General features: G+C 42.9%; 1 protein-coding gene across 2 annotated transcripts; it reads right to left on the bottom strand.

Moving 5' to 3' along the window:
- Window positions 1-1039: 1039 nt before the first annotated feature.
- RMND5A (required for meiotic nuclear division 5 homolog A) lies at window positions 1040-25624 on the bottom strand. Of its 2 annotated transcripts, none has more exons than XM_082758715.1 (9): window positions 25407-25624; window positions 21637-21779; window positions 14740-14874; window positions 14459-14559; window positions 9970-10136; window positions 8908-9073; window positions 6202-6304; window positions 4170-4324; window positions 1040-2774 (listed from the first exon to the last, which is right to left on the bottom strand). In XM_082758715.1, the coding sequence occupies exons 1-9, from the start codon at window positions 25546-25548 to the stop codon at window positions 2711-2713; spliced, it is 1176 nt and encodes a 391-aa protein (XP_082614841.1). In that variant the 5' UTR covers window positions 25549-25624; the 3' UTR covers window positions 1040-2710. The 2 variants fall into 2 exon arrangements, with proteins under 2 accessions (XP_082614841.1, XP_082614842.1); XM_082758716.1 differs by having other exon boundaries at window positions 25448-25580.

Below are 25624 nucleotides of genomic sequence, written 5' to 3'. Positions count from 1 at the left end.
TTGTTTATAAACGCCCACGACAGAGCACCTAGAAGCTAAGCCTTTTAGAGAACTGCGGTCAGAAAAATCTTGACTTAAAGCCCATCTGCATCACTGGTGAGCTTGGTACCGCAGAGCTGTGCTCCAACAATCTGCAAAGGAGGGTGGAAAGCAGCACTGCAGCAGCTGCACGGTGACCTGGACGCAGACCTCGCTGTGACAGATGAATACTGTCCCTCTGGCTATGTGTTTTTCATGAGACTGCTGCAATTAAGTTAAGGATTAAGTTAACAGCTTGAGAATATGGTATGAGAGTGTAATAGGGACAGAGCCCAGATACCACCACAGCACTTCAAACTTTAAAGGTTTTTAAAATCAAATACTCTGCTATGGATGTTTCCAAGCTGCAGTAGATAAAATGTATACACATCAGCTAACTGTATTTTAAGTACAAAAACCTCCTGTTATTATTTCCTTTTCCCTGTGCAAGCACTTTCTCTGGTTACCAGAAGCAAATTCTGGATAGCTGTAACAGCCAAAATGCAGGCAGTTTCACAAATGCCCAGCATCTCATTACTGTACGCACATGAGCATTCTGTATTAAGCTGCTAGCATCATCTGTTGGTGGAGTTTCAGAACTGCAGGCAATTATTAAGTAAGCGTGGAGACGGCGAGAATTGCAACGATCTGGTGGTAACAGCCAAGCTGGTGGTGAATTAGCTACCTATCTCTAATTGGTGCTTTATTAAAGGGAGAACAGAATCACTGTATTAAAAATGTTCTAATATGTAAGTTGAATTTTTACCAACGTGCCCTGTCATGAGTCTGCTGGTTTTGTACACTAAGAATTGCACTAGAGGCATTATCAACACAAACCTCAGCTCACACTAATGCCAAAAAACTACCAGTGTGACAGAAGAGAAAGGGAGATGAAGCACTTACGCTTGTTTTTCTTTCGTTTAAGTAGTCCAGGTGTCATTTCATTTAAATTCAAAGCATGAGGCAATTCCACTCCAGAGAAAAGACTAGAAGCACATTCAGCAAGACTAGGAAACCTACATGGAAAATAACATCCTCACCCTTTTATTGTTGATTTACCATTTGGTAACCCAGTTGTTTTAAACTCAGTGTGAATACACAGTTTAAGTTTTGCAGAAAGTCACACGCCTGCATTTTCCACACGTATCAAGCACATTTAAAAAGTTTAAAATGTGTGTGCCTCGACTTGCTCCTCTTAATGTCTCTTTAGGGAGGTCCATTGTCACCGATCCGATCGAGTCCAACTCAAGTCTCTCAAGCCAGGCGACAAACAAATTCAAAAGGTGGAGGTTTCCCAAAGACGGTCTTCTCTGTAGTGCATTGTGCTAGTGCATTCAACCAGTGTGTCAGTATTCAACCAGATAAGCTTGGGTTGGTTTTTGTTTGTTTTTACTACACATACAGAAATATAATTTTACATGTAGCTTCGCATGCCTTATGGCTGCTTGCCCTACTATAGGACAGTGCAATAAATACAAATATATGCACACTAGAAAAAGATTTAACTGCCATGATCTACATCTGGTTTATGAGTACAAATTTACCTAGTCACCAATATGACAAATTTAGCAGAAAAAGTAGCAATGGCAGTAATAATCTACTACAAAAACAAGGCTAGAAGCAAAGTGTTTAAGCTACAGAAAAATTGCTATCTCCTAATATATGATGTAGGGCCCAATTCTGCCGAGTGCAGAGTTGTGATCAGTTGATTGCATCGGAACATGCTTTTCCCCCATTTAACAATGAATACTTGTACAATTTATTTGGTTTTGATAACTGTTTATAAATAGCACACTATAATGACTATTAAAACTATACAGCAACATGACATTTATAGCCTAATCCTGAATACAAAGTTCAAAGAACATGACTACAAAGGCCAGAGAGCAAATGTCATCAACTAAAAGCATTTCCACTTCAGAATTTCGTTTTATTTAATATTCTCTTACACAAACATTTCTTGATCATGAAACCAAAGGAACAGGATTTCCTATTCCCTCTCTGTTCCAGTAGCAATTTATCCACACACCACCCTTATAAATTAGTGATGGATTTTAACGGGTAGCCCCTTGGGGCTATATATTTAATATATTTTATATATATGCACATTTACTTTGAATTCTATGTAAAAGTTGAAAAAATGCTCGAAAGAAAAAACTCAGAATATATCACAGCTTTTTCAGCGAAAAAAATACAAATTAGTTTTTATAACCACTATTCAGTTTATCAAACTTTTTTTTTTTTCTGAAGTATTTACCTTTAATTATATACACATTACAGGAAATAAAACTTTTTTTCCCACAAACGTTCTCTAAGGTGACAGTTACCGATAGAATGATAGCAGGAAGAATATTAAAGAAATGGGGGAGGTGATCAATTTCTGCCTTTAAAAAGTAAAAAGTCACCATATAATTAAGTACAAAAACCTGCATCGAATGACAACTGCTGGTGTAGTAACTTGATCAGGTATGGAGACCAAGAGTATAGGTAAAGCCCTATGGTAATAATATTTCTGTAGCATTTCCACTTGGTATGTATATACTAAATGTTGGCAAAGTTTCTGTAGCATTAGCTTATACAAACATAGGAGTCCTCAGTCTGCTGCATAAAATGGAACAGGTGTGTTTTAATTCTCCTGAAATGCACCTGAAATTCAGAGTGTCACTTACAAACTGCATAAGGAAACTTTTCTTCAGAAAAATATCTGTTTGGCGTCTCCAGGACTCTGTTCCATCGGACAATAGGGGCATTTTAATCTGGGGACAAAGAAAACGTGTTAGAATCATGGTAATGCAGAAAGCAGCCCCATAGCCGTGTACTTTCACTGCTGAAACAACTGATTTCGCACTGAAACAAGTGACTTTGCACTGCTGAAACAACTAAGAGCTAAACTTTTCCCTCCATCACAATGGTATCGAGTTTGCGGTGACAGTCCTTCCTCTTTTCTCCCCACAGCACAAAGTGAACATACTCTAAGGCTCTGCTAGAAGTTACCTTATCACTCTTTTTCTTCTAATTATGGGCTTTCCTCACCTTTTACCCACCCACCTCTGAATCATTAAATACCAAGAAATTACACTCTATGGTTAATCTTTTATCTAAACTTTGAGGTTAGTCTGTTGTATTTTAGTCATTTTAAACAGGCCAGTAGCTTTCAGTTTGACTTGATTAACATCCAGTCCGTTTTACTTCCTAGTTCCCAAAATGCTGTGATTTTACAACCCGCTTAGATCCACTCCTGCAGGCTATGGCTAAATAGGTCAGGCTGGCCTTCCTGCTGAGGTCTCCACTGATACAATTCCATCTGCTCACTACATTTTTTTCTAGGATTGATGTCTTTTTCTCCATCTCTAAGTTTGGGCTTTTCATCCCCGAGAGTTAATTTTATCAGAGCTGTTCTGTCACTGAAGCTGATGAATGAAAGCATCAGGAATAAATGATCAGGGACCAGAATAACGTTGCAATGAATTTACTGGCTTGAAATGACTGAAGTCACCTATGAAAGCGTACCTTTATGCTTCTATTTTTTTCCACTCAACGTTTTTAGTTGTAGCATCACTTATTTTCACAATGGATTTCACAAAACAACTTACAACTCTAAATTAAGCTGTCAGCCCTCACAGAAGCTGCATACGTTCAATCCAAATTACCACTGGTTCTTTCTGAAGGAAATCCATATAGTTCTCCCTCTCACATTTCCTCCCTTCCAAAAGCCCATAGGCATCCCCCTGATATCTACGAAGGAGTGATAGTTAATTATCCACTCAATTACTAAGCTGTATTTCCCCCCAGAGGTTTACTTTCCCCACTCCCTTAATTTTTTAAAGGGATGTTTCAACCATTACCAACCCTGCTCCTGGTGAAAAACTGCGTCCAGAAGTCTCTGTTTGAATGTGGGACAACACAATGGTATTTGCAGCTTGGAAAATTACTGTTTGCTACTTTTCTTCAAGTCATCTCACTTTCTACAACATCAGAGGGCTGATTATGCTGTTCTCCAGCACATTAACCCAGCTATCTGGCTTCAAAGTCATAGTCCAAGATTTACAAGCTTCCAATTATGTAATTGTGGACTCAGCTTTCCCCAAATGCCATACTCTAGTCTTAAGATTTGTCCTTGTCTGTACTCGGAATATAAAAACGGTACTTACTTGCTGCCATTAAACATTTTATTCAAAGCATCTCTTGATATAATATGACCACAGACTAATTTCATAGGTGGGTTGTTATCTGTTGTTTGCTGACGAAGAATGGGACAGGCAAATATTGAATGATACCAGCACTTTTTACCGAGGTCCACTTCAATCTGTGAAAGAAATAAAGACAACAGTTTATCTGGGGAAACTACATCTCCAGGCAATTATCCCTTTAGGTCATGGCCCTTCCTTAACAGATTTCATAATTGAGCTGTGAAGGCAGCAAAATCCATTGTGTTGATGCCTGACAATTTCCCAGCCAAAAATACTTAACTGTGATCTTAAAATGGTAATTTATGTTGCTTCTCCCCACCCCCAAGAAAGCAGAGTACTCTGCCAAGAGACAAATGCATTTTTTAGTGCAGATCTGCACTCTGGCAGGAAAATTGGGCTGATGACCCAAGACATTCTGTACTTTCTAGCCAGTGATTTCCAAAGTGGTTCAGATGACAGATCTCATTTAAGGGGGGAAGGGAAAACAAACAAACAAAACAAAAACACCACAACACACCCTTAGATTGATGATGGCAATATTCTGCAGCTTCCTGAAAGACTCCTCCAGCACCTACAAGTCCCATCAATACTAAAGCATACCAGAATCATTTATTTTCAGTACCAACACAGAAAATACTTGTACAGAAAAACTCTTGCCATCAGAACCAAATGATTTTGGAAAAGGCCATCTCAAATAGAAAAGAATGTGTGCATGATTTCAGGAAAGGATTGAAAAGTGCCAAAATCTCAGCTTCTATAGCTAAAACTCCAGGCTCTGACCAGTATTCTGTTCTGACAAGACAGTCTCTGATTAAATCTGATGATATAACCTCTTCATTTTACTTAATCTCTATCTTTGCATGATGAAAATAAGTTTTCCCATCCCCGTGCTACATTAGCAGTACACAGTGGACACCTCTAAGTTTAGAATATGCAGGGAGGCATATTAAAACCTATTAACTGATCTGCATCTGATAGCAGTCTTTTCCCAAATATTTCCTAGTTAAACATTCCTGTCTGGGCAGCATGGCATGGAACTGACTTGGAGGTTCCACTTTCAGTGTTTCAGAAAAACAGCTGGGAAGAAAAATAAAAAATACCACATGAACTGAAGTTTTTATATTTTTTTATATATGTGTGTGTATATACACACACACACACAAATATATATATATATGAATCTCTTCTATCTACAACCCATGAGGCTAATTCAGTTCATGCCCAATTTGCACTAAATAGGTTTTCTTTCCAAAACAGGACTAGGTCACTGGAGAGCTGCACACACCTTGTAACAGCTACAAAACAGGGTTTCTTAACAACCAAACTTAATTTTAACTCATACAAAAGAGCTGTGCTGGAAGCATAATGCTTTGGATCCTAATTCAATTCCCACATCCCCAGACGTAGCCTTACATTTTTCACCTCATATCTGCACAATAAAGTGTCAATGCGAAGCAGCCCATGAAGAGCTCAAGCCTAGCCAGAGGAAATTAATGTTTCTTTGTGAGATGAATTTCCTTCCCAGAGTGGGTAGTCAGGTATAAAACTCAAGGGTCCAAAAATGTGCTTGTGAAACCAGAGTGTGGTGTGTTTGCACGTATGCATTTTCACCAGTGAATTTCAATCTTTACCAGACGCAGAGGAGGAAGGGGACTCAGCTGTGTGCTTATGTTTTATGCAAGTCCTGTACGTGGGTGTTGAAGACAGTGCCTTGTCTGTGGCAGCCTGCATAGCTGGTCATACCAGTGGCCTTTGTGTGTGCGCGTGGGTGTGTGATTCATGCTCAGCTTTGCCACGGGTTGAACCTACAAACAGGAAACAGCCACGTCCACCAGCCTAGGAGAAAGATCCCCAAGTCTCTGTACAGGAGGAAACCTCAGGCCCTGGAGCTGCTGGAGGTGGCAGTCAAACGTAACATCCTGTAACATTCACCACAAAAAACAGCATTTTCCCTATCAGAAATGCGCCCTGGAATAGCTCAGCATTAACTCACCGGTAGTTCGTCCTTCTGGTTCCAAACCCCTGTGCACTGCCTTTGCTCGATAACTGCTTTGATATTAATTAGAGCTGGTAATGCTACACACCCTGCTGAAAAACTGCAGAAAAAGGAAATATTAAGATAACACACCTTTTAGGAAAAACAAAAAAAAAAAGCATTTTTGTATTTCTATGTTAAAGAGCTTTAAGATACAAGAGTGTTGTATGTGTCTTTCAGTTCATGTCCATACTTACAAGTACCCTTCAAGAGCAAGAGTTTTGGGGCAGACTATCAGTTAACCTGCCTCTTAGGTTAGGACCCCAAAGGCATTACACTTTGTACTGAAAACAACAGTTAATACCTGCTCTGAATCTCATAATTTAAGTGATTTTCCATGCTACCTATTTTGATTTGAGGTGTACAGGAGGAAAACATCACACTAACTTATATAGTTACTTGCTCTCTATCACAGCTATGGAGGACTGCATGAAGTCTGAGAGGTTCTATGTAACCCACAGGTGCACACACCACTGATAATCCTTTAATAATGTGTAATTACCACGTAAGGAAACGTGTATTTCCACCTTCATCTTGAATCAAGAAAACAAATGTAGAAAATCATAGGAAGGTGAGCGAAGGAAGGCAAGCACAACCTGCCCTGACTAACAAGAAGGGCAGTAAACAACTGAAGCAAGACAGTGCCCTAACAACACTTCTGCCTGCCCTGAGAGCTACCGTTTCCAGAAATTACCACACGATTTTGAAGTATTTCCCTCTGTGACAACACAAAGCATGACCACGATTTTCCACATCTCAGCCGACATTTTGACGGACAATAATTTAAGTGCAGTGACGGGCCTACAGGCCTGGAAAGCAGCAGCAACAGAAACAGGATTTGACCTCGGGATCAGCCTGCTCTGTTTTTGGCAAATTATTTCACTATTTGTGCAAGTTTTATTGTCTACAGAAGTCATGACCTTCCTCTCAACTCTGCCCCTCCAGATACTTGTTTTTATGTTTCTCCAGCAACACTCTGGCTAGTTTACTTGTGAGGGACGTGCCTGAAGCCTGCCAGTCAACTGGTTGCTCTAAAAATCTGCAGAAATAAAAGCACTACTGCTTTAATGGTTCTGTATGAAAACATCTCTGGAAGAGCCTTATCAGGGTAGACCAACTTAATTAAATAGTAAACTCAAGTGACAATTTGATGTCCTGCTGTCCTTCAAGACCCTGAACCACGGCCTCCTCAGTACAAGAGTTTCCCCACTGACTCCACACAGTAATTCAGACCATGAGGCCTTTAGAAAAAGGCCTACTGAAGAAACCTATCAGCTTTTTTTAAAAAAAATATTATTTAAAAATAAAAAGTGACCACTACTGTTTCTCTAGAAAGCAGTGCATTTTATAACCGGGATTTCACTTTAAGCTAGTTTAATTTTTAGAGGATTTGCAGCACACAAAGGTCACCACAGCTCAGAAGGGTCTTGTTTATGACAAGAGTATCGATACCACCTATACAGTAAATAAGTTTCAGCACAATCGATTTCATGGTAGGCCCAAAGCAAGCATCCCATAAATCCAAACATCAATAAGAGGAATTTTTCCACTCCACTGAAAATCTCTTGGACATTTGCACTGAAAGTCGTGGCGTTAGCGTCAATGCATACACAATGAAAATGAAAAGGTGGCTATTCATTTCACTGGAACAGAAAAAAGATGAAAACTAAAAAAAAAACCCAAGTTTTAGATATATAGTAATATTTGTATCTATAAAACCCTGAAATAGGCATAATTTATTCAAGAAAGACAGTTTTATCTGAAGTCCTCTGTTGGTTTGGTTGTATTTTATGACAGTGGTGCAGAACAGGCGAAGCAGAAGGTTTGACAATTTTAAGAGAGCTCTAAACTAAGCACAGAAGTCTAATAATATTAACATGCAAGCAGTAAATTTACATAAAGAAGTTGTAATGAAGCTTCTGATAAGTACTAAATCTATCCCCGAAAGATACATATAATTTATTTTGCATTTTATGTTTGAAACAGAAATTAAGACATCAGGCAATTGGCATCTAATAGAAAAATAGCAGCTAATCTGCTTTATCTTCAGAAAAGCTAGGAGATTGGATTGTGTTTTTTCTTAACATTTCTAACAGCCTCCAACAGATTTGCATTTTGTCAGATTAGCTACTGGGCTTCAAAGTGCTTCTTCCTACTTTGCAAATAAGGTCCAGTAAATAATTTGGAAATTTTAGCAGCTACTATCACAACATAACACTTGAACACAATTGTAGGGAGAAGACAGGTAAAGTAACGTGTGGATTAAAAAGAGAGATGATCAAGTGCTGACAGAATCATGGCTGAAATTTTAGTTCTTTGCAGTTACGCAGCAGGAACAGTTTTCATATGCTTGTGGAAATAAATGGCTGATTGCCATCCTCATCCTTCACACTGATGTCTAAACTACAGAAGCCAAATTCCACCTATGAATGTTTCCTCTTGAGCTGAAAAGGTGCTTCCTCACGAGCTGGGAAAGCACAGCAAGCTGAAATATCTGAATTTTAATCTTCACAAATCTTTTCAGAGATAATAAAAATCATACTTTTTACTTAACGCAAGTTAGATCAGGCTACTTGTCAAAAAGCTGTTCATTTTGTCCTCAACAAGGAACAGAAGCCAAAACGCTGTACACCTGGTCTTAAAAGCAAGCAAAAAGCAGCATACCTAACACTGAGAGGTGATTCAACTGAGAGACCCAGAAGAGCACAGGCATCTCTTGTGAAGATGTCACAGATGTCCGCCCACTGATTTGCATCTAATAGATGAACGTACGGAGAGTTCTCTATACCTTGCCTCAGATACACCAGGCTGCCCATCAAAACCTGAATATCTGCGAGGGACCAGGAATAGTTAGTTATTTCATGCTATAAATAAAAGCTAGTGTCTACAGTTTTAGCTTTTACAAGGAAAACAGGCAGAATTGGCACATACATCAAATCAGTAACGCATATCCTCACCTCTACAAAATACAATTACAACCATCACAGAACAGATGTCTGCAAGAACTCCAGTCTACTATAAAAAGATGGGGGGGCTCTTCTCCTCTACAAGCACCTGCATTCTGCCTACTAATTTGTTTTAAAAGGGTTTACTTTAATGCTCTACAGGCTTTCAGCAGCTTTTAGATACAGCCTTTTTAAACGAACAATGCTCATCACAAAAGAACGAACAAACTGTGTCTCTGCATCCAGTAAGAGGCTGAAGTGGGTATTATTGACTAATTCCAAACCAGCATTTTTGAAGTTTTCTGACACATACAGCATACTAAAAATAAGGATTTATGCTGGATTCAATTTGCACTGTTCTGTTTCAAAAGTTTGGTATCTCTTTATATTACCCCACGCAGCAGAAAATAGCAGACGACTGCTCCAAGAATGTTGCTGTGCATTTTTAACACTTTGCCCTGACACCAGGACTATTCCAGATCTCTAATCTAAGCAGCTACTATACTAAAAACTCATCTACGTAGCTACTTAAGAAGTCAAAAACCTTGAATTCAAGAAAGTTTGCAGGCATTAAAATACAACTTTGCACCCTCTTTAGAAAAAGGGGATTTAAATCAGGTCATGAGGATTTGAGTAATGCATATTTAAATATATAAACAAGGAGCCTCAAATAAAAGGAAAACAATAGACTAAAACACATTTGGAAAATGACTTGTATTTTCCTACCACATGCCACATCCAAGGGCTTTATTCCCCTCAGTGTGATCAAAACCCTACTCACCTTTCTGATGATTTAGGGCAAACGGCTGGAAGTTTTTTGCATACTGCAGTGCTTCTCTTTGATTTGCTGTTCCACCCATCAATAAACTAATGAAATATAACCTGTGTAGCTTAAACTCCAGCGAACTATTCTGTGCCATGAGCATTTCTCTGTTGGATACCGCCCACCTGGAAGAAACGAGGAGGTACAAAGGGACATGACACGGGAGTAATTAAACGTCAGCCTACACAATATGAAATTATTACAATTGTCAAACATCTATTTCAAGAAGAATATGACTGTTCCCTGAGCTTCTGTTAGCCTACGTAGAGCCCAGAAAACAGTCAAACCCTTTACAAGTAAGGAGCTTTTACAAGTAAGGAGCTCTGGAGCATGCACAGCACGTGGAGGGTGGCAGTACTTTTGGACTGCTGTATAGCTCGCCTCTGTCTACAAACACAGCAGCAGAATTCAGCACTCGGTGGCTGGAAGGCAACGCTGATGTGGTCACAACGTAAGGGAGAAACATTTGAAATTAATTCCTGTATTTGGATGGATACCACTCTGCCACCAAATCTTAACAGTTACACACAGCCTGCTGCTGCTGCACGTTAAACAGGTTTGACCAAGCCTTTCAACAACGTATTTTCCAACTTCCTCATTCCCCAAACGTTTTCTACTCGGCCACTGTGTTTACGTGCATGTGTAGGTTGCCCTGGAGAGGGGAAGTACGTCCATGGAAGCATCAAAGAAAAAAAATTATGAAGACCTTACACTGAGGGGGCAGTGGGAAGTGAAATTCATTTAAATACCATACATTGCTCTGCTTAACTTTGTTTTCTGTGTTATTTTCAACTTGGACAATAAAAATACTTCTCACTTTCTGGGTCTCCTTCACCACGACAGCTCCAATGTTTGGCTCCTTAATAGCATGGATGAATTTTTAAACAGGCACCATGTAAAACAAACTGGATTTTTTAATGCATTTTTAAAAAGTGATATTATTTAGGTTTTAACCTTTTTTTTTTTTTTTTAATTCAATTTAGTCAGGCCTAAATCAATCCAATCTTTTCCTCTGAAGAACTTCAAGTTTGTGTTCTTCAGTCACATCTGTTTCACATTAGTGCTAATTAGTTATACTATTTGCACTGTGGGGGCCCCATCAAGCAAAGAGGAGCTTTTCACTTTTTAGTGAGGAGTGCAATAGGTCTGTCCCTTAAGCAGGAGAAGTATATGAGGCTCCTGCTCTTTTTAATCATTGCTAAAATAAAAAAATTAAGCATTCTTACTGTACTGGTAAAGCTTTCAAGGAAAGCTAGCCTGCAGATGCACCATTGAGAAGCCAAGTCTACCTTCAGGTTGAATATACTCACTAACCAGGGGGGTTTTGTCTGGTTTTGTTATTATTGTTGTTTGTTGGGGGGGCAGAAGGGTAGGTTTTTGTTTTGGTTTTGCTTTTTGCTTATTTGTTTTAAATGGTTGGCGTCCATGGTTTAAACTTGGTTTACTGGCAATAAAGCTCACCCCCAACTAAGAAAACTAGAGCCTGAAGTTGACAACCGTAGGCCAATAAGCAGCTGAAAGATAAGATATTATCAGTAAACAATAAAACTAATATATCGATATGAGGTTGCAGTTCCACAGTCCCGTTAATGAGATATTAATCTGCATTGCATCAAAAGGGAGGCAAAGAGCCTCCATCCTCTCCCTGCCAACATTCACAACCACGTGCCCACGTGGCGCGGTGCTTCATCTTGCAGAGATAGAGTCTGTCTTTCCAAATTAGCTTTTAGGCAGGCTTCCCTTTTTGTTGTTGTTGTTGTTCTGAGTGGCAGCACAGATTTTTATCAGAGGAGAGCAACCACAGAAGCAAGGCCTGAGGTGTTTGGGCTAGGATGTTCTGTTCCTATTCAAAGGCTTTGTAACAAACAAGAAGCAATAAGCGCTGTTTAAAACATTCAATGCACGTATTCTCTACAGCAGCCCCAAATCAGCAGTAATCACAACATCTGCCTTCCTAACTCCTCTCAGAATGATGCTTTCACAGTGCCTTCACCTCCGTGACTCAAATCCATCTGAATTTTTTAAAGTATCCACACGGTACAGTACACAAACCACGGATACACAGACCTCTCCTCTAACTCCCATATGGGATTTAATTAAAACAGGTTCTACAAAGCCTAATAAAGATTAAATTAAGTTTAAACCAAGTCCCAAAGGTCCCAACAAATAGCAGGACCTTACTGCTTTACAGACATATGAGAAGATGATGCCTCTTCCCTGGGAGATCACAGCCAAATGCTCTGAACTTGCAAGCCATTCCCACCACAACTTCACACAGAGACCCACCTGGGCTCAAAAAACCCGAATCCATCCACAAAGAACCTACGGATTTCCCTCCCCCATCACCACACTCCAGTGAGAAAGGGCACTGGAAATAAATGGGATCCTATGGAGGCACAGAAATTACACAGCTGCGTGTGCAGGCCCAGACTGAGCATCTACAAAATTAAGCTGAAAACCACAAGAAAAAGACAAATGTTATGGCCAGCTGTACTACATTTAATTCTAAAGGTATAGTATGAGTAAGTGTTGGAATTTCTGCTAGTAAGAAAATCTGAAAGAAAAATACAAATAGGGGAGGTTGTTTGTTTAAAATTTTTAAATTTAATTTTTTTTAAACTTCTTTCCATCACCAAAGCATTGGAAGTCTTTTTAAAGAGTTACTCATCTGCCAGCTCCCTTTAGATAGCAGTGACCAGGAGCAATGAGTTTTTGCTCCATTTCCCATGCTGAGTTTAGCCTAGCACCAACTGAGCCAGAGAGCCTGGTTACTGCTTTCATAGCCTTCCACAGTTTTACATAGGGACCTTGATACCCTCCCCCTTCTTTGTTCATGATATGGTAAATTAATTATCCTTGTGTACCTGGTAACTGTGCATTTACCCCACCTTGGTTTTCCTCCCTAACCAGCACATTTTTTACATGAGCATCCATGCCCAGTGCTGGGCAAACCCAGGAGCAGACAGTTTTTGCTCCGAAAAGTGGCATTTTAAACAGAAATGAGGCTGGGTGGGGGAGGGAAACCCACGTGCAAACTGTGCTAACAATACCCCCTATTCTCTGTCCACTCGACTGTCTAGGGAATAAGTCTTCCTTTGAAGAAGGACCGTGCCTTCTCCTTTGTTGGAGAAATATTTAACACGCTGCAGGAGCTACAAGATATGATGAAGGTGCCATGAGTTAGACCATCCTAGCTAACCTGAGATAAAATGAGTTCAGTGACTGGAAGTGGGTGGCTATAGCAGCATTTCGGTGTTGCTTCCTTTCAGTTAACCCATTCAACGGCAACAAACCACCGGAGCTTTTCATCTGTGTAACTATATTCAAAGGCTACTTGGACCAAACTTTGCACGACCCAGAGGCATAACCAAGAATTTAGTTTAGGAACACCAAGTTTCGAGTGTCAGAGAGCCCCTGCATTTAGCTGAGGTGCCAGTGACCTCTGAACTGGCATACACCTGCGTTGGTTCACATTAAAAGGAGAAAAAAAGGTTTGTTACTGTGAAAATGTATTGAATAAAATATCTTTTTTGCATTATTTGAAGTGTACAAATTATGTTCTGGAATGAAACAAACTCTGAATCTGCTTTATTTCACTGTTTCTATTTTTAGAGTAATACCTTGTCAGTAACCTTCTATTTTGTCTTACTTTTGGGACCTAAGCTTACCAAAGGTCTTGCAACCAGAAAATAAAATCAGGTCGAGGTTTGGTTTGGCATTTTCTTGCTCTTAAAATAAAAGCTGAAATGGTACAGCACAGTTATGCATCCACTACTGGAAATTATAAAGCAGTAGCCCATGAGATACTTCATCACCTTTCCCTCTTCATTGTTGTTTTTAGCATCAGCTTAGGTGTCTAATAGTTGTAAAGTCTATTAAGGTCACGAAAATATCCTAGTCTAAGGTTGATTAATGGTATCTCAGATGCTCTCCCCCATACTTTGGTTCTGTCCCAGGATCCCTTATCTGCTCTAAAAAGGGAACTAGCTTGAAGAAAAATGAGCTTGCTGATCCTGAGTCACACACATGCTGCTCACCCCCATGGCTCAGTGAAGCCAAAAGGCTTGGGGATGCTCAACACCTTCAGTAAGTCCTGGTGTCCTTCATAAGGGGACTTTTGCAGATAAGATTCACCCATGTTTCACTGTAACTAAGGTGAAGTACCATTGTGGCAGACAGTGTTTTCTCTAAGTGATGTTTCTTCCCCAAATCCTAACTTAACATCACAAATGATTCAAGTTAATCCTTAACCTAAGGAAGAGACCCTTAGTTAAGCGCTGTGTCCCATGGGAAGGGACATGGAGGGGACAATAGAAGAAATGTTCACTCCCTAATTAGATCTCTCAGAGACCAAATGGGGATGATCAAAACAAAGATCATATTTCAAGTGAAAAACTAACAGTTTATTAAAGAATTTAAAAATGGAGAAAAAGCCGAGTAGACTCACTCTAACGCAGGTCTCAGAACTCTGACTTTTAATGCTTCCAATATTCGGTTTAACTCCACAAATGGTTCTTTCTGGCTTTGATCTATTGATAGACCGGATTCCTGAAAAACAAAGGTAAAGAATAAAAAAAAAAAAAAACACAATTCAACTGCTGTTTTTCTGACAATTTCAATATTTACCTGGAATACTACCATCCAGGTAAGGATGCTGTCACAAGGAGTAACGTTTTATGTTTGATATGTTTATGTTTGATACCATTCAACACCCGTACTTATCGTTACCTGACAAAGCTCCTCGGCTACATCCAACATCCCCTGTCGGAAGAAGTGCTCCACCATCACCTCGTTGAGGATTCGCTGGCTGTCAGCCTGCCAGCATCCATCTATCCCCACGCTGCTGATGTCGGAGTCGAAATTCTGAAACGTAGAAGTTAACATTGAATAGGTTGGAACAAATAACCCCAGGTGATTTTTCTTTAATTATGCACGACACCTATGTCTCTGCTCGGGTGCTTTCTGCCTGTTGCTCAGTTTGCCCTTAATTACCTCCTGGTCAACCTGAAGCCCATCCATCAGCTGCTTCATTATCTCCTGTGTACAGAAATCCTTTCCCTCGCTCATTTTGAGTCTGAATATTACCCAGCATAAGGAATTACACCGGCAAACTACAAGTTAGCTGGCAAATTAGAAATCTTGTTAACTAATAAAGGGGCTACCAGACCACGATGCATTTCTGGAGGAAGTATCTGCAGAAAAGGCTTCTGCCATACGTGAAAACTGAAAAGCACAGGGAACAGAAAACAAAATCGCCTACGCTAAAAATCAAAATAGCATTATCAATGCATCACTGTCACCACAGCGCACCAAATTGGAAGTAAAAGCTTTAACTCAAGGATTTTTGACATAGCTGGGGGGGGGCAGGCAACGCTGAAAAAGGAAAATGCCACTTCTCCCCACCCTGCGAATGACAATGAAATCCAATTCTCTGACGACCTCAAGACACCAGCAACAGGATGAGCTCTGAAGATCTGAGATCTCTTATGGGTCCAGCCCTGACGATCCCACTGCTGGGTATTTTTAGGCCAGTGGCCTGCGGACATATTCCAAGAATAAGCAAAAAAATATTGTCACAGCGATGCCTTAGCAACACTTGGCACTGCTTGGCACCGCACCTCCTGGCAGCACGAGAGCAGTGCTTACTCTAACCCAGGATATAAAACAGGGTTTTAACCGCTAACTTGTTTAATGCTCAGGGCAAATAAGTTAATTTGAATAAAAACCCTCACTCATGGCCCAAAACAAACCCTCTGCAGGAGGAGCGGAGTCTAGCAGACGGCTCGTTGATCCCATTGTCTGCTAACTGCAGCTCCCTTCCAGGAAGGGACCTCAGAAACCAGAAAACGGTTGAACTTGGTGAAATTAACAGTGATTTAGCTGTGGCTCTGTGACAGGAAGGGTTTGGCACAGCACGGGGACATCCATCCTGCACCAACACTCGCCTCAAATCAACACAGAGGTTGCACGAGCTACCTGCCAACCCGACCAGCCAGCTACGGGTTTGCTCTGAGCCAGCATAATGCTGGTTAACCAAAATCCTACTAGGTGTAAGGTCTGCCAGCACACAGCTCCTGAAAGGACGGGAGCAGGCAATGTGGGTTGATGTCAGACCAGGCACTTGCAGGGCGACGCTGCCAGAAGCATTCAGGAGCCTCCTGTTAACCCATTTCAGGAGTCTGATCGAGTTTGAAGAAGTCTTTGATTAAAAAGAGTAGGGAACAGCATCCTTGCAGCTCTCGTGAACACCAGGTTCACCTCACCTGAAGCAATGAAGAGTTCCTCTAAGGTACGTGCACAGAAATGCATCAAGGGAAGCACAGAGGGGTCAGCAGCACCCTGATACCAACGTTTAGGGTGAACGCACCCATTACAGCACCCAAAGGGCTCAAGGATCTGTGCTAGAGCTCACCCCAACCTAACCCAGCCTCTCTGCTCTTTCTTTAGCAGGCAGCACCTAGCTAAGCACACTTCAGGGGCTGAAACCACTTTGATGCTGTTCTGCATCGTCAGAGAAAGGGGCAGCCTCCTCAAACCCACACCCACTGCTTCAAAGCCACCTCTCCCTTCAAGTCCCTTCGCAAACCTCCGAGAAAACCCTAACCCCAGGCTAGCAAGTTCTCTTCCATCTTTTGGAGATGGTGGGGGCAAGGAAAGCCTTCAGATCATTGCCACTGATCCAAGTCTCAGATGTGAGGTTTCCAGCCAGGTGTCTCAACCTGTAAGCTCCCTGTCCCGCTGCTCGTCTTTAGGCTGCGTGCTGGAAAACATCAGTGTCTTGAAGATTAAATGCATGTTCTTCTCTGCGCCCATCCTGTGAAGCCTCTGAGGTTCAGCACCACTGCTGACTCTGGTATCGCTCTCCAAACACCTCTAGCAGGTAGCATAAATCCATAGAGAAGGCATTACAGAAACACCAGAGGCAGCATCAAGAACATATAACCCCTTTCTCTTACCTAGGTTTCTGGGATGGGAAAAAAAGTCATCAGTAATCTAAAATTACCAATGAAGTCATTCTTCATCCAGTTTCAACTCCTAGCACACACATAACCCCATAAGCAGCTCTGTTCTGGGCAGTTACCAGCTGTTTGAGCTGAACCAATGCCTTAAACATCTTCTTATCCTCCTGGTTACCTGGGGACAGAGGTGCCAGAACCACCTACAGATCACTCAAACACAAGTTTTTAACTTCAACCAAGCTGTTTCTAAAGCAAGCAGGCACCCCATACAGCGCTCACTTCTGCTTGCAGTCCTGAAGCTACTGCAGAGCTGTGTATCCCTGAGGTCTTCATGTTCTCGACTGTTTCAAAGCAATTTTGCAGACAACACTTTGTCCTGAAGCAACAAACCTAGAAGCTTTGCGAAACTTCTCAAAACCCCATCGAAAATTGTGTGGTTTTGTTTTTTAATACCATAAAAGATGTTAATAATGACTCATCCCAACCTACCTGCTATGGCGTCAGGTCACATCATGCAACCTGGGGACCTCATGAATTATTTTTTCCCTCCCCCTCATCCGATCTCTGACAACTCACACTTGGCCAGGTCCTCACTTCAGTAATTTATACTTAAAGTCATGATTTCGGGGGTCTTTGTTGTACGTGGGACCCTACAGCTCTGCCTCCAGCGGGTCCCGAGCAGTTTCAAGAAGTGCCTGCGTGTGTTACAGTGAGCGACAGTCGCCCGGCACAACAAACAGCTGCTGGCCTCTGGCTTACTTATTTCATAATCACGCAAGCAGTACGTGCTCGTGACTCCGCGTCTCCGAGATTTGTTTTTTTAAAGGCTCACAGTGAGCTCGCTGCTAGCACGGGGAGTTTAACAGGACTGTAAAAGTTGAAATGAATTCCTTTAAGTTAGGAACTCCGGAAAGTTTATTTCACACTGTTCAGATTTTAAGCTTAGAAGTGTGCCAGTGCTCATTCCGGGGAAACAGCTTCTTTTTTTTTTTTTAAGAGCCTAGTGCCGAAGTGGAGGGCATTATGTGCTAAATATAGCAATTACGTAAAGCACATTACTGATACCTGCTGGAATACGGGGACTCGAGACACACACGATGGATCATTTCAGCCACCACACAACCCTCCAGATGAATGCCACGATACAAAGGGTTAAGGACAGTCGTATTCCTCAGTTTTCCAGCTGAGATCATTTCGTGCATTGCTCCCTCCTGAATTCTGACTCACGTTACAAACACCACGCACTTGTTTACGTTCCCTGTTCAGTTTGCTGGTTCACAAGACAGTGCTCAACTTGCAAAAACCCTGAATTTATCCAGCTCTATTCAGTAAAGGTTTTTTCTTTGTATACCTATTCTTTTTTTTTTACCTTGCTTTCCCAAAACACCTGGATTAAAATGTAGGTCTTTTAAAAACAAGCTTAAAATTCAGAGGGGGAAAAATGTAAGGAGTTAACCAGTTACCCCACCTGCTGTCCTGAATGAAGGCATCTAACCACCGCTCAGATCGCTGCTAGAGGGGAAAATGTTTACTTGCTCCACCGAACGTGCTTGGGGATGAGCTCAAATCACCCCAGCCGTGTGATTTACAGGGAGACTGATGGCTGAGCTATCTGATAACAACCTGCTGAACACCAACGGCATGAGGAACTCGGGAAGTGGGGCAGATGCTGGTACAACACAGAGCAAATGGGATGGAAACATTTATTTTCAAAGAGGAGAAAGCTCTTTGGAAGAAAAGGGAGCCTTCAAAGATCAGGAGCACGTAATCCATGTAGAACTGCCACGAAAAACAGCCCAGCTTATTAGCTAAACTTTTCAGGAGCTGCTAATTTAAAAGCAATCCAGAAAGCCTTGGCATTTCAGGCTTCAACTTCGCCAGCAATATTTCATGCCAACCTCAAAGTTCATTTTTTAAATGACCGAGGAGCTTCTGTTCTCAGGGCAGATCTAGGTCTGCTCCAAGTTCCTACCTAACAACTACACTGATCAAATACTGCCCAAAATAAAATTTATAGACAGGTGTACCTCTTCCTCAACACTGGGAAAAAAAAGGAATTTAACCCCAAAATCGCCCCAAGCAGGAAATACAGCAAGTTCTTGCAGAATCCAAGCTCATTAAGGAGGAAGCTTGGTGATGCTACGTGTACCAGCTGTCACGTGGATGTGTCACACGAAACTGGCACCAGGATTAGCACGTTGCCCAATCTCAAAGCAGGCAATAAAACCCTGAGTTATGTTTACCTGTGCCTGAGCACACACAGCTAAAACGGCCGTAATTGTTCTAGAGATGGTAATCCGGCCGTAAAATCAGCCAGAAAAATGCTGGATGAGGATTTAAACACCACAAGCAGAACTCACGTCTCGTGAATCAAAGCCAGGGCTGCTGCTTTAAATTCCAACAAGCATTTTTATTTAGGGGGCAGTCATATTTCATCCAGAACGTGTCAAGAATCAATTCACTACGTAAATTACACTTAATTAGTTCTATGGGTTTAAGTATATTATTGGGAAGCAATGGGGGGAGAACAATTTCCATAGGTTATGGCACTCAGGTGCCAGCAAAGAGCTCGCTGCTAGGTTTCAAACAGCAGGTAGAAAACACGTTAAGTGCATGTGGAAGATTTCCTTCAAACATCACTGGACAGGGAAATGTTAAACCCCACCTGGATTTAAACCTTATACATATTTGACAAACAGACTGAGATTCCCAGGTACATTTTCAAGTATTTAAGATATAAAAGTTGGTGAAGAGTAATAAAAATCAAATTACTGGCATGTTGAACAGTTCATATTTCAGGAGGTACTCTCAACTAAGGCTCTAACTTCATAAAAGTGTCCTTCGTTAGCAGCAGGACTCACGGAGTTCCTTTTGTTGTAAACATTACAGACAGCAGGCAAGATTGAGAACCCAGAAGAACGAGCACGCTGGATGCAGTGAGTTGAGCTCAGGTTGGAGCACCTGACTGAAGCAGCCCTTGTGACACCGCACAGGCACAGAGCCCATCACTGCTGTCCCTTTCTGTTATTTTACATAGCTGAGCATGTGAAATGTAACAAATGCTTTCATTTACAGCTATCCTTTTAAAAATAAAAACGGCAGATACAACGCAGAAGGCTAGGAGAGCAACAACACCACAAGAACTGTGCACCTGACAACTGAAACAGCAATTCGCAGATTAGACTGAAGTTTAAACTTTATAAGCTTATCTTCTTTGGCATCTAAGAAACATTGCCACCACTTGCCATAGAATAAGAACCCGTTCTATAAGGCCTAGGGATGCTCTACCCCATCAAATTATTTAAATGAAAAAGGCACGGCCAAACCTGAGAGCTCCTTCACACCAAGTCCACTTGCTAAGGCAGAATCGGGAAGTTTCAACCTCAGGACGAGATTACGTAGATTTATCTCAGGCCTCAAGCCAGTAATAGGGATGGGCTTTTGCTCCAGTTAATTGGTTTAGGTACAGCAGCAAGGATTAGAGACAGATGCGTCCTTAAGCTTTGGATAACCGTGATGCTTGGATTAAAGCTACCAGAACAAAGTTTCAGCTCTCCATCATGATGGTCAATCCCAGAGAGAAGCAAAATCAAAGTTTCACAGACATTCTGCCCCATAACGCAGCGTTATGCACTACCTTGTCAGCTGGTTGTGCTGTTAAATCATGCTGTAAGAGATTGCCATTTAAACTTTGAGAGTAACGAGACACCAAAAGGACGAATCTCTTTTCTGCCGTGCTACAAGTGCCTTTGTTCAGCTGAAAAGACCACTGCCCAGTGTCTTCCTCAGTAAGATTATAAACCAGATCCCACGCCAAATGTTAAGACCCTCTAAGCATGTTCTGATATGAGGTATTATACTGAAAGTCCAAAAAAGTGACTAACAGAACCTTTGCCTGCAGAACTACTCTGTAAGAGTGAACAGACAGGAGAAAAGCATGACCTGAAAGTACATACCTAGCACCAATTAGTACCACAATTCTTTTTTTTGAGCTATTTAAAAGAATTATTAATATCCACCTACAAAAATAATCCAGATCCCAGTTATTCTTGAACCTGGAATTCACACAAAAATGTCTCATACAGGAAGCTTCAAAGATCAGCTGCACAACATGAACTGCTTGGTACAGCGTAGCTGTGGATACTATGAAAGGTCAAACGCACTCTGCTCCCATCAAAACCAATCTAAACCTTGTGAAATTAAGCCCTAAGAACCGACAACACGCCTGAATTATGTGCAAAATGTCTGTCTTTAAAAATTCCACCAGTTTTTAGGCTGCCTTCTAGGACAGAACGTCGCCGAGTCATTTGCTACTGCCGATTAATTAGAAACGCAGCGCGTATTTATAAATAAAATCTCCTGAAGCATTTTGCTACACAAATATAACACGCGATTACTAAGTCTAGTGGCACCTATATGGTGTGTTCTCTCAGAAATGACAGATTTGAGTTGTGTTCCAAAAAGGAGGACTCTGTATATGAGTTCTGAAGCAAGACCTCGCCTGGTCTGACCTCTGCTCCCAGCCCTATAGTTTGGCATTTAACAGGAAGGCTTAATTAGGATTAATTGCAGCACAAATATAAATTTTGCAGAGGAGTACCCATCATAGAATACATGCAATAATACACCGAAACCACAACATACACTGAAACCACAACACACGCACCTTGTCAATGGCTTTTCCAACTCGGGACACGCTGCTGTGGATGTCTTTGTGGTCGGAGGCCAGTTTCTGAACCGTGTCCTTTATCCGTTTGCAGCACTGCGTCATGACCAGCGAGATCGTCCCCGACAAGTCTCCATCCTGATCTAAACAAGAGGAGAGGAAAATCACCAGCTTCGTTGTGAACAAAGGATAGCTTCCACCACTCAGTATCCAGCACTATAAAGGGACAAGGAAGGGTATTAGAAGAAAGAAATGGAATTTAGAAAGATGTACAGGACACGGCTCACCCCATTAGGAACAATGAACAAATGCAAGGCTTTAAAAAATTAATGTAAATACCTCAGGCACTCTGCTCGAGTTCAGCAGATTAATAAACAGAACACAAAGAAAAGCAAAAATCTCATGGAATATGATGAGATGCAGCCCCTGACCTACTGCAAGGTGGGTTTTCTTCTAGACAACTCCCTGGAGACAGGAGCTGTCTAGAAGAATGAAACTTCTGCTTCCTGGCTGGAGGGAAGAGCTCCTAGGAGTTCAGCCACTCGGTCTCTAATTCTCCTTGGCAGATGAGAAGTGGCCTGTTGAGGCCCTGGCCACGAACATCAAAGAGTTACAAGAAGAGTGGATGATCAGTTAAGGGTTATCCCCTAGAAAATACGACGTTTTTAAGCTATTGTCCAACCACCCAGCAAGCACAAGGCTGCAGGACCCCACTGTGAGCTAAGTAAGAGATGTGAAGTGCTCCCAAGCCCCTCGCTCTCTCCCCTCACCTAACAACTGCCACCTTCCTGTCAGGAGCTTCAGTCAGAAAAACACACATACGTTCTTCTGTGCCTTATTTCAGACCTCTCTCTGTTTTTAATTTCACAACAGAAGGAGAATCTGTTTCCCAGTCTTACCTCCCAAGGTCTCTCCTGCCTCAGAGTCCATCCTACACGAAGGATTTTTCCTGTAGGGCCACAGACTGAGCAGCCTGCAGCTGTACTGGAAGGTTCATTTAAGTAGGAGACCAGCCCAGAAATAATTTCCTAACATTCCAGATCTGAACCCTTCACGTGAAAAATAAAAACCCAAAGCATCTCTTTGAAAGAAAGCTTCGAAAAGCAACCGACCACTTTTTGGTTGGGCTCGGTCCCTTCCCGTTCTGTGTTTTCGCAGGCTTTAGGGTCAGGTTCACTGCTGGGATTTCACGTTGAGGCAAAATTCGCCGTGTCCAGCTACTGCTGAGGGCCCGGCAAGGTCAGAACAATAGAAAGAAAACTGCAACTGCTCCTCGCAGCCTGCCTTGGAGAGGGCAAAGGAAACCCAGCCTCACAAAGAAAAAGGGCTGCAGTCGGAGGGGGAGGGAATGATTTACCAGCCGCCCGCTGCTCTGCCTCCTCTTCTGCTTCCCAACCTCCAGCTCGGCTGTCGGTGACAGCAGCCAAACCAGCTGAAGTTGTCACCCTCCAGAACTGGTTCATCTCGGGAGAGCAAACGGCTCCGCTTCACCTCCACAGCCCCTGGCTGAGAAGCTGGAAGTGTTTTTGCACCAGACACAGCCTTTAAGGAAGGGGGGGGAATCAAAAAAAGCCCTGACTTTTCCCCCCTGCAGTCCCATGAAGCTAGGGGTCATTTCCCAGTGCTCCACGTTTCTCCCAGCGAATGGATAAGGAATAATAAGACTGAGAAAATCCCTTCAGCCACCGGTTTGGCTTCATACATCCTAAATTAGAAGTGAAATTTTGCTGAGCTGTTACTTGAAGCTGGCCTCCTACGACCGCTTCAGGAATAAGCATCCTTTCTGTTCCTGTTTGCATACATTTCGAATCACAGCAAGGATTTTAAGTTTCTTTCTCACGACTTTTGCCCCCGAGACAAAACCGAGCGGCCAGGTGACACAACTAAGGCCAGGGAAACGCTCGCTCCCCTGATCTGCATCACCCAACAGGCAGAAAATAAAACATTCTCCTAACAGTCATTTCTTCCTGGAAAAAAACAACATAGATTTGGGTCCAAACATGCTGATATTTTTACCCCAGGCGAGTGGATCGCTGTCCTCTGCCACACATTGGGGGAAAAACCAGCAAGAGCGGAACAATGAAGGAGGAAGCAGCCAGGAACGAAGGAGCCAGCCCCGAGCACAGAGCTCAGAACGAGGGGAAGAAAAACAAACACCAACTTTGCCTCTCTGTCCAAACGGGGCTGTTTGTACTCGGGCTGCCACGTGAAAACAGCTCAAGAAGTTTCACGGGGCTGGGTGACCGGGAGAAAAACCACCACCAGCAGCACCACAACCCAGGGCAGCCTCGAGACTGAAGCAGCTTCAGAGCATTTCTCTCTCTCCACCCACTTCCTCTCCACATCCACTGCCTATTTAAGGTGTTTTCCTCCATCTCTGCTCTCCATCCTCGTCCTACAGCGGGGATTTCTCCTGCGGCAGCGAGGGGTGGTTGGTTGGGGTTTGTTATTTGTTCTCCTCCTTCTTCTCTCCCCTCTGAAATGATGCACATGGGGATGTTTCTGAAGTTCTGACACCTGAACTCCACATTAAGATGCGTGGCTGCTTCCATGCCCACCAATTTTCAGAAATATTCAGGTTAGGGGACATAAAAGCCACAAATGCCTGCTCCTATCAGAAATTTATACAGAAGATATTCAAGACAAATTAAAATTTGGTTCCCCATGAAAGCCATTTACACACAGGAACCAAAATTTCAGAGTTCCCAAATACCAGAGCAGCACAAGTAACCCATTAGCTTCACCCTAGAGTCCCAAATAAAAGAGAGCCGGGTCTGGGATGCTCTCTGTGGGGACAGGATCACTCCAACCCATCACTCCAACTCCAATTCTCTGTAAGTGTATTTTGTATGTTCCTACAGAGCAGGTAGGGGCTGGGGATGCAGAGCAGGCATCCTGCAGGCAGGGCTCTGCCAAACCAGCCCCACGGAGCCCTGCAGGGATCGATCCCAGTCGTGCATGGAGCTTCCCAGGCCATCGAGCCACCCTGCAGCATGCAACCTGAAATAACCGGGCGTTATTTCACCCCAAAGTGATGCCTCAGAGCCGGAGCTCCCTGTTTGCTCTCCATGCAAATTGGGGCTCGGCAGCGAGCCTGGCACCTGTGTTTGCACAACCCTCAGCCTGCAAACAGCTCTGCCCCGAACCAAATAGCACCAGGCTCCAGAGAGCGGTGACAGAGCACAGCTCGCCCTCAAATCTGGGCTCGGAGCCTACCTGTTTTTGCTTTTAACCCAACTTTTTTTACCCCTGCTTTTTAATACTGGCTGCAAAACAAACCCAAAGCTCGCAGGGGGCTGCCTCTACCTCCAGCTTTCACCCTCCACACCCCCAAATCCAGCCAGCAAGCGAGTTAGCGAGGAAAACAGAGAAAAGAGAGAAAAGAAGAGAAAAAAGGAGGGCACGGGGCAGCCAGGCTGGGGGTTGAGCCCCTCACACCCTGGGGGCTGCTCTGAGCGGGGAGGGGAGGCTGAGGGGAGGGGGGCATACCCCAAATTGGCCCCGAGCCGCTTTTAAGGCCGTTTGGGGGCAGTTTTAACCCGTCTGGGGGCAGTTTTGACCCGTCTGGGGGCAGTTTTAACCCATTCTGGGGCAGTTTTAACCCCTTTTAGGGCAGTTTTAACCCATTCTGGGGCAGTTTTAACCCCTTTTGGGGCAGTTTTTCACCCCCCACACCCAGAGGGAAGGGGGCAGGGAGCCGGGGCCGGGTCTGACGGTGAGGCTGAGGGGGGTGATGAGGCTGAGGAGGCCCCGGGGGTCCCGCCACGTACTCTCGCTCTGCAGGATCTCCCTGCGCAGCCCCCCCGCGTACTGGATCAGCTCCTCCAGGCTCCGCTCGCACAGCTGCCCGTAGCCCGAGAACTTCTGCAGCACCTTCTCCAGCTCCCGCTCCACCGTCACGCACTGCTCCATGGCGGCCGCCGCCTTTCCCTCAGCGCCGCCTCAGGATCTTCCCCTCCCCCCCCCCCCCGTTTCAGTCCCCTCAGGG

This window comes from Aythya marila, assembly GCF_965140915.1.
Source record: "Aythya marila genome assembly, chromosome: 4".
Classification (NCBI taxonomy): domain Eukaryota; kingdom Metazoa; phylum Chordata; class Aves; order Anseriformes; family Anatidae; genus Aythya; species Aythya marila.
The sequence above is the reverse complement of the archived record's forward strand: the minus strand, read 5'-3'. Positions and strand labels throughout refer to the sequence as shown.

Excerpts from the sequence above, each read along its gene's own strand:
- RMND5A (XM_082758715.1), bottom strand. The coding sequence starts at position 25,548 with ATGGAGCAGTGCGTGACGGTGGAGCGGGAGCTGGAGAAGGTGCTGCAG. Across the intron at positions 14,560-14,739 it reads TAGCCGAGGAGCTTTGTCAG|GAATCCGGTCTATCAATAGA; the intron begins GTAACGATAAGT and ends TTTGTTTTTCAG. Across the intron at positions 4,325-6,201 it reads ACCAGAAGGACGAACTACCG|ATTGAAGTGGACCTCGGTAA; the intron begins GTGAGTTAATGC and ends TTTCTTTCACAG.